This window comes from Aricia agestis, chromosome 2, assembly GCF_905147365.1.
Source record: "Aricia agestis chromosome 2, ilAriAges1.1, whole genome shotgun sequence".
Lineage (NCBI taxonomy): Eukaryota > Metazoa > Arthropoda > Insecta > Lepidoptera > Lycaenidae > Aricia > Aricia agestis.
The window spans coordinates 2,539,153-2,549,046 of record NC_056407.1 but is presented as its reverse complement, the minus strand read 5'-3'; the positions used below and the strand labels follow the sequence as shown (position 1 = coordinate 2,549,046).

Below are 9,894 nucleotides of genomic sequence, written 5' to 3'. Positions count from 1 at the left end.
AAAGAGCACGTTTCTGGTTATTACATTACTTTCCCACACTTTTGCACGATAAAGAATGTCTAATGGTTAATATCCTACCAATATTACACATTAAAAACCCAGATAACACAATTTTAGGAAAATAATATAAAAACACAACATCACTCTTTCACATTCTCCGCAAAACTCCCTTCTTCTTTTTATTATGGCGGCCTCAGTGAGTTGCCAGTTGCCACTTGCCAATGTCAGAGTGCTTTTGGAGCATTTGATGAATTCTGAATTTGACAATTGACACGTCAGTGTCAACGTCAGTTGACTGACAAGACATTTTTTTCAGTTAGATATATAACCTTAGGATTAGAGACAATAAATACAAATAATTATTCATATTTTCTTATTATGTCAGTGATTTATTTTCGTTCTATTGCTGAGACAATATCTAAAGACGACTGCCTGGGCCAATAGGCCACAACATGTGTTGAAGCGTTCTTCCAAATATGTGTATTGATTTCAGTTTATCCTGTCTTAAATCTTGATCTACGGTAACATGATAGCCAGAGCCTTGTAATCCTTTTTCTACTGCTAAGTTGTTTGCAACTAATAGCAAGTGACCTGGAATAAAACACCATTTTTAAAAGTGATTTGTTGATACAACATTCATTTGAAAGTACCCTCAAACGATAACTTTAGATAGTCAAGCTTAGACCATTTAGACCACTTTAATATTATAATAATATTATAAAGTAAGTACTTACTCAATATTTTTTCTTCGTCGTTTGAATTTTCGCATATACGGGATATCTTGATTTTCGGCACCACCTGGAAATGTATCAAGGCCACAGGATTTTCGTTGTCATTGTAAGCTATGCACTGCAAAAGAAAAAGGTTTTTTTTCGCATATTATGTTCAAGTTTTTCAACCTAAGTACGGTACAGCATATTCGCAGTAGGTAGGCATACAATACAAATTACAATACAGTAGACTGAGTAGACTTTCAAGGTAGAAGCGAAACGGCGTTAGTTCAAAGGTAGTAGGTAGGTACCACAGAAATGGATATAGTTAGAATTGCCATGTGTATGTACTTCGCGTGCCATCGCGTTCTCAAACTTTGTACAATGTCAAAACTTCGAAAGTCTGTTCTTTAGTCTGCGCTCCACCGTTACCGGAATCGGACGTCAATCGGAATTCTAAAAATGTCTAATTGTGCCGTATTGGGCTGTGGAAATTCGACTAGAAACGTTGGTCTAAATAGTGGATACGTTTCTTTTCATCGGTAAGTAATTTTATTATTATATCATGTGTCCTTTATTTTAAAATCAATTATATAATGTTAATCGTGGGTGGTTCTAGTTTTTACCATGAAATCTACGCAACTGCGTGTGTACCGCATGATTCATAATACATTGCCGCTTTAGTTAGAAAATTATAGAGCCCGTTCTGTTTGTCCGCTATTGAGCGCGCAATGGAAAAAAAACAATCGATACTTTCACTCATCGCTTAGTTAGGGTGTAAACTTCTTGGTTTCGAGCAAGAAGTTTACACCTTGGTTTCGAGGTACAGTCAATATTCTCATTTTTCTGTCAAATGAAGCAAATAGTGTTGTACATATTCTCGATTCTAATTAATCGATTTTCGAAACAGACATGAAACAGAGGAATGATAATGTTCGCTTTGGGATATTTTGTGACTCGATAATTATATTTTATGTAACACTAGCTGTTGCCCGTGACTTCGTCCGCGTCAGCAAAATGCGATAAAAAAGAAAATGAAATATCTACCTTAAAATTGAGTTCCAAAATTCCACCGTAACATACATACTTACATACATACAGAGCAAGTTAAATAAAAGCTTTAAAAAGAAACAAATTTTCCCCTTCCTTACCGAAATAGTAAAAACCGGCCAAGTGCGAGTTGGACTCGCCCATGAAGGGTTTCGCAGCAGCTATAAGGTTTATTTCTATGAAATTAAAAGTTTTTTGATTTATTTTTATATTTCAGTTGATTTAATGAAAGAAAAGTTAAGGTTTACCATTTACCATTTATATTGACGTATAAAAAACTACCTACTAGCTCAAGTTCAAACCAATTTTTCAGGTTAGAAAAAAATGATATTAAAAACCTCAATATTATGATTTTTTAAGACCTATCCATAGACACCCCACACGCATAGATTAGATGAAAAAAAAGTTTTTTTTTCAGTTGTACCAATGGGGACCCCTAAAATTTGTAATATTTTTTGCATTTTTGTATCAAAATCTTAATGCGGTTCACACATTACATCTACTTACCAAGTTTCAATAGTACTTATAGCTCTTATAGTTTCGGAGAAAAGTGGCTGTGACATACGGACGGACAGACAGACAGACAGACATGACGAATCTATAAGGGTTACGTTTTTTGCCATTTGGCTACGGAACCCTAAAAATCAGTCAACAAACGGTGGAACAATAATATAATCAAAGGCAAGATTTTTGATAATAATGTGATGATTCATGGCATAATTATAGTGATGATGATGATTAGTATTATTGACACATTGACATAATAATATGCTTTTAGTTGCTGAAACAACGCCAAAATTGCCGAACATTTATCTATAAGGATTCAAGAGTTCTGTACAGCATCTTCGGAACCAGGGTGTACTTCAGCGCAAATTCTTATTTTTTGGTAGTTTAAGCTTAGAATCCTTCAGAAAAACGTAAAATCACTATATGTTTCCATATAAATTTTAAGGAGTCCTGTCGATTTCCTATGGATTGCATCATCAGATTATCACTTTTGTGATCATGTTTCTAAATTCGGGCTACATCTCATACAACAACAAAATAATTTTGGAAATCGGTCTACATCGGAAGTCGGTTAAAAAGTAGCCTAAGTTATGCCTTACTACATCAGCTATGTGCCAAAAAAAGTCCCGTCAAAATCGCTCCAGCCATTTCAGAGATTAGTCGGAACAAAGTGACAGACAGACAGACAGACAGACATACTGACAAAAATTGTAAAAAATGTTGTTTTGGTGTATGTACCCTATATACATCTGGTAAAAACGGTTCTTTCAATATTACAAACAGACACTCCAATTTTATTTATATATTGTATACATAGATGTATAGATGTATTTATGTTCCTGTTTAGTGATTTAGTTTAGAATAATATAATATATTACTAGCTGTCCTGGCAAGCACGTATCTTTAGATTTATCATTCCTCTGTACTTATATTAACTCGAATAATAATCGATTAAAAAATCGATATACCAATTAAAGTGGCCAAAGAGACGGGGCGCGGCGATGCCTGTACGGGTATTCCCATCACTAAAGCGCTCTTGTGACGTCACAGTAGGTATGAAAAAAGTGACACGCTCGTGTTCATACAAATTGGAGCGACATGGCGGTTCTAACCACGGACGGTTCTAACTAGATCCATGTTCTGTGTTAGGTACCATCCAAGTTCAAGTAGACACAAAACTAATCAAATCCGTAATAAAGTCCGCTGTCTATAAGTCATAAGAAGTTTCTAATATGCCGGACAAAATGTTTCCCCTTTCAGTAATAACAAAAATATGTACACGTTACAGCTGCAAATAACTACAGGTTACAAATTACAATACAAGGTACAATTAATAACTGGATGTAACAAAACAAAGTAAAAATACTTTAGGGCGTGTATGTGTCCTATCAATAGATTTCACTGTGAAAGTAGCATCGCTGAAAGCTTTACTTTTTTAAACTTTTGTATGGCAAATTCATGATGCCCTGTCGATCGCTCATACAAATCACAAAAAATATTGCTCTTTGCTGTAACTTTCACAGTGAACTCTTATAATTATAAGGGACACCTACACCGTACACGGCCTAAAGTATTATATCACTTTGTTTTGTTACATTCTGTAGTTATTTGCTGTGTAAACATTTTTGTTAGTAAGTAATAGGGGTTTGTGCAACAGCTACGGCTGTAGTATGTTGCCTAATAGCCATCTTTACCCAGTTGTTTATTTTATCTACTTAGTACATGTACCTACTATCAGAGAAGTTGATTTCTAGGCAGATGGCATTAATTTGGATGCGTTACGTCACTTACGTCAAACCCATCCGTAGGGCCCCCGCTACCATATGTGCAATGTACGCAATGCACACGGGCGCCATCCTCTAGGGGCGCCAAATTGCCATCTTAAGGGGCGCCAAAACCAAGGTCCCAAAAAATTTGCCTAAAGGGGCGCCAAAATCTTTTTTTTGCACACAGGCGCCAGTAGCCCTTACGGGAGCCCTGCCCATCCGACCGACCGATTACATTGCATTGATAGCCGACCACATGACGTAGGTCCGTCAACTAAAACTAGGAATCAATTTCTTCGATGATATTTGTAACCAGTGCCGTAAATAGCCTTTTTTGCGCCCTGTGCGAGCTTCATAACTGCGCCCTAGTTTTTTTTTTTAAATTAGGTATTATAGGTACCCAGAGCAATGCTAGTATAGGCCTACTTTGTTTCATTCAGGGTGATAAAATAGAACTTGGTGTTAGTAGACCAATTACAATAATAATAAAATGATATTATACTAATAATATTTGGGAAATTATTAAAATTTTTTTTAGTGTCCGACCGAAACTGATTTTTCAGCCGAAACCGAAACCGAAACTTGGTAAAACATTCAAAATTACGATTATTTACTGAAATTTATTGATAGATTTTTAAGATAAATTACAATTTTTTAAACTAAACAAAAAGTACCACATTGAATTTTTTACTTTTTGCGACATTTCTTACCATAAATATTATTATTCTTAGACTCGAATAACTTTTTGTACTATATTCCGTTTTTTTATACGATTCCAAGTAGATGCGTTTCGTCTCATTCACAGCAAATCCGATTTTTATCTTCTGAACGCCCAATATTCGAGTTTTAACTTCATAAAACACATTGTCCTGTCGGTGTAGTGTATGACAGATCGAAAAACATAGGCGAAAAAATTGTTAAGTTGACAGTTTTCACAGATATGCGTTTGGTTAGCTTAATATATCGTTTCTTGCTATTTGTTACTAAAACAACGTGACAAGGCTCAAAGATGATAAAAACGTATAAAAATCATCAATCAAACGTATAACGTAAACTTAGATTCATTAATCGCGATTAAATGAAGAATGTAAAATCTATTTGAAACAAAACGAGATTCACGTCGCCATATAAACGCATTCATTGTTCAATGAGAACTTAGTTCTAAAACGTTTAAATGTGATTGGTGAAATTCCCCTTAATGTATTATAACGAAGGATTACCTTAAGAAACAAGAGCAGAAGTTATTTGAAGTCATTTTATTTAGGTGCGATTCACCTAAGAAATAGAACGCGCTTAGTGTACACTAAATTGGTTCCACTCGTATAAACGCGTTTATAGCACCAGATTGCATTTCACTAACATAAAGTTCACAACAAATCCGAGTTTTATCTTCAGAACGTCCAATGTTGCACGGTTAAACTTCATTAAAGCCGTTAAAGTCCTGCCAGTGTAGTGTCATGGCGAATAGAAAATCATAGACGAAAAAAATTATGCGTTTGGGTAGTTTATACAGGGTGTAACAAAAACAAGTGATAATAATTTAGGGTGTGTATGTGTTCCCTGTAGAGAGTTCTCTGTGAAAGTAGCAGCGCTGAAAAACCAAAAAATTTTTTCACTTTTGTATGGGGAAACTCGTGACGCTCGGGCCCTTGCCCATTCAAAAGTGAAAAAAAATGTTGGTCTTTCAGCGCTGCTACTTTCACAGTGGAATCTCTACAAGGAACACGTACACACCCTAAAGTATTATCACTTGTTTTTGTTACACCCTGTATATCGTTTCTTGCTTTTTTATTGATCCCCGTAGGAACGCGTTTAATGAGAACTAAGTTTTATGAAACGAAGTTGTGCGATTGGTGAAATCCTCCCTTAGACATACTACTGAACGACGTACTACTGAAAACAAAATCAATAATTGCAGTATATTATTTTTATGGGAGACATGGACACGACCGATGTCGAAGTTCAAAACGAAATGACTAAGCAAACTTGCAGTTGACGTCACATTTTTTTTCTCCAGAAGGCGTTTTGCCACTAAACCTGAAAAATATACTGAGGGCCGCAAGAGTGAAGCATACGGGAAAGTGGGCTAGATAAGATTCTAGCAGGGTAGGAACGGTCTAAGTCCTAAGAGATTGCGTGTCCAAAAAAAAAGAGTGAGGCGAGATGATTTACTAGATAAATCTCACAAGATATATCCTTAGATATCTTATAATCTCACAGTCAAACAAAATTCTTAAGTAAATAAAGTTCACACACAATATAATCAATTTATCATAGCATTTACTAAATCGTTTGTTTGGGAAACATTGTTAAAATAGCACGTAATTTGCCAACAGTTATATATATTAAATAAGCTTGCTTTTATCGTAGAAATAAAATTCAATAATATAATTTCGATAAAAATAAGTTAAGACAATTTAATGAAAATAAAACGAATTGCTAATTTTTGATTTGGGACTAATCTGGAATACATAATCTCAAAACATGATTAAATAGATGGTGGCGAACTGAGCCAGGGCCTCGCTGGCAAGCAAGCTCGAGTTAACTGCGAAGTTTACCGAACGATGCATGAGTTTCGGTTTCGGTTTCGGCTATATTTTGGCCGAAACCGAAACTAAGGCCGAAACTAGATTTTTTGGCCGAAACTGGCATAAACCGAAACCGAAACCGAAAGTTCGGTCGGTCACTAATTTTTTTTAATATTTTGTCTCATTTAAAAAGCATTTAAAAGACTTTTTGATGTTACTGGCATGTAAGTATAACGTATTGTTGGGATCGAGCACTAGGGGCGCGGCGGGAACTTATCAGGAGCAAACCGAAAAAATAATAGTACTGGCTGGTCTGGCCATTTTTGCGCCCCTCAGAGTCTACGCCCTGTGCCTGGGCACCGGTGGCACCGCCCTATTTACGGCACTGTTTGTAACTACTTTAAGTAAACAACTGTGTATTTATTTAGTAACGTACTTTACACAGTACCTATATCTTAGTATTGACAGTTAGGAATTAGGAAACTTATGTTTATTGTTAAATACCTTTTCATCTTCGTAAATAACCTCGAGATTTCGTAGCCCACACCTGATAGACACACTGGACGTCATTTTCAATAACTAACATACTTGCCTATTAAATTTATCAGTTTAATACGCAGCGACTGTTATTGATAGATATTAATAAAGATAAGAATATAATGAGTAATTGATTGTATTTTAAATCAAGCATGACTACGGAAGAAAGAAATATATAATATTATTATTTGTGTCATCACGATGATTCTACGACATTATTTATCATCCTCTTCACCTTGATACAGATACCATTTCCAACTGTCGTTTTACCCTAGAGTTTTCTGGAAACTTGAGATTTGAAATAGCAGTTAATCAGGCGTTACTTTGCGGAAATCCAATGTTTTTTTTATTTTTATTTTATTAAATAAGGGGGCAAACGAGCAAACGAGTCACCTGATGGAAAGCAACTTCCGTCGCCCACGGACACTCGCAGCATAAGAAGAGCTGCATGTGCGTTGCCGGCCTTTTAAGAGGGAATAGGGTAATAGGGGAGGGTAGGGATGGGAAGGGAATAGGGGAGGGTAGTGAAGGGAATAGGGTAGGGGATTGGGCCTCCGGTAAATTCACTTACTCGGCGAAACACAGCGCAAGCGCTGTTTCACGCCGGTTTTCTGTGAGAACGTGGTATTTCTCCGGTCGAACCGGCCCATTCGTGCCGAAGCATGGTTCTCCCACGTCCCACGTGTCCAATGTATAAAATTTTGGTTTATTTCGCGGAATATTGCTAAAAATATTAACAAACTATCTTATATATAAAAATGGATTTTCAAATGTGTTAGTCGCGCTAAAACCCGAAAACGGCTGAACGGATTGGGCTGATTTTAGTCTTAAAATATTCGTAGAAGTCCAGGGAAGGTTTTAAAGTGACACGAAGTTCACCGGGACAGCTAGTTTCAAATAGTTTTTATTAGTGTCCGACCGAAACTGATTTTTCAGCCGAAACCGAAACCGAACATTCGGCCTTACTCTTAGTTTCGGCCGAAACCGAAACCGAAACTTGGTAAAACATTCAAAATTACGATTATTTACTGAAATTTACTGATTTTTAACAAAAATTACAATTTTTTAAACTAAACAAAAAGTACCGTAAAGTTTTATACGTGGGAGAGCCATGCTTCGGCACGAATGGGCCGGCTCGACCGGATAAATACCACGTTCTCACAGAAAACCGGCGTGAAACAGCGCTTGCGCTGTGTTTCGCCGAGTGAGTGAGTTTACCGGAGGCCCAATCCCCTAACCCCTACCCTATTCCCTTCCCTACCCTCAACTATTCCCTTCCCTTCCCTTCCCTACCCTCCCCTATTACCCTATTCCCTCTTAAAAGGTCGGCAACGCACTTGCAGCTCTTCTGATGCTGCGAGTGTCCATGGGCGATGGAAGTTGCTTTCAGAGGCGGATTTCAAAATGGCGACAACTTCAAAAGTGCTTGACAATTCCATCTGGATTGAGATTGTGTACATTGAAATTAGTTTTACTCGCAACAACAGATGTCGCTGCACTGCCACCATAATCTCAAACAGTTTTTCGAAAAATTAAAGCAGTCACACTTGCCCCCCAGCTACATTTCCCCGCACTGACCTAATATATTTTAAATATTTTTTGTTGTTTATACTTATTCCTAAAAAAAAGATAATATTAAATAAGTTGAAAAAATATTATTATAATTTACTTAGATTTGAAAATTAACATTTTTGTATCTATGTGAGCATACCTACCTCAAAATAAACTTGTTGTATGCCTCGGCAGTAAGGACATAAACACAATAAATGTGCATAAATGGTGCTTCTTCTTTTTTTGGTTTTAGATAGGAAGTTTAAAAAATTATTTCTTAGGCTTGGCAAAGCCTTCTTTTTGTTAATGCGTATAACTTTTTAGTTCTTATCCTACTAATATTATAAAGGCGAAAGTTTGTTTGGATGTATAGATGTATGGATGTGTGGATGTATGGATGTTTGTTACTCTTTCACGCAAAAACTACTGAACGGATTTTAATGAAACTTTACAATAATATAGCTTATACATCAGAATAACACATAGGCTACAATTTTAACCGACTTTCAAAATGGGGGAGGTGTTATGTTCGTTTTCTTATGTTCAACGATTACTCCGCCGTTTGTTAACCGATTTTCAAAATTTTTCTTTTGGTATATCATCCCAATTTGGTATCATATTCACAAAAGTGGTGATCTGATGAAGAATCCATAAGTAATCGAGGGAACTCCTCAAAATTTATTGGGAAACATGTGAAGACTTCGTTTTCGTGAAAAGTATTCTAAGCATATGCTACCAACAAGTAAGATTTTGCACCGAGGTATACCTGGTATACCGTGGTTCGGAAGGTGCTGAGAGAACTCCTGATTTTTTATAGTTTTTTTTTTTTTTTATGAAATTAGGGGGCAAACGAGCAGACGGGTCACCTGATGGTAAGCAACTTCCGTCGCCCATGGACACTTGCAGCATCAGAAGAGCTGCAGGTGTGTTGCCGGCCTTTTCAGAGGGAATAGGGTAATAGGGAATCCAATAGGGGAGGGTAGGGAAGGAAATAGGGTAGGGCATTGGGCCTCTGGTAAACTCACTCACTCGGCGAAACACAGCGCAAGCGCTGTTTCACGCCGGTTTTCTGTGAGAACGTGGTATTTCTCCGGTCGAGCCTGCCCATTCGTGCCGAAGCATGGCTCTCCCACGTATAAAGATACACAAGTTTGGGAGTTTCGGCGTTGTTTTAAGAACGGAAAGCATATGCTACTATGCAAATTACATTCATCATCATCATCATCATCATCACCACCATATAAT

The 9,894-nt window shown here is 36.8% G+C and overlaps 1 protein-coding gene across 1 annotated transcript; it reads right to left on the bottom strand.

Annotated features, from left to right (window-relative positions):
- Window positions 1-196: 196 nt before the first annotated feature.
- Window positions 197-7,153, bottom strand: LOC121737818 (histidine triad nucleotide-binding protein 2, mitochondrial-like). The gene is made up of 3 exons (XM_042129532.1): window positions 7,066-7,153; window positions 735-849; window positions 197-591 (listed from the first exon to the last, which is right to left on the bottom strand). Exons 1-3 carry the CDS (start codon window positions 7,129-7,131, stop codon window positions 419-421), a joined length of 354 nt encoding a protein of 117 aa, XP_041985466.1. The 5' UTR covers window positions 7,132-7,153; the 3' UTR covers window positions 197-418.
- Between the last annotated feature and the right edge of the window lie 2,741 nt (window positions 7,154-9,894).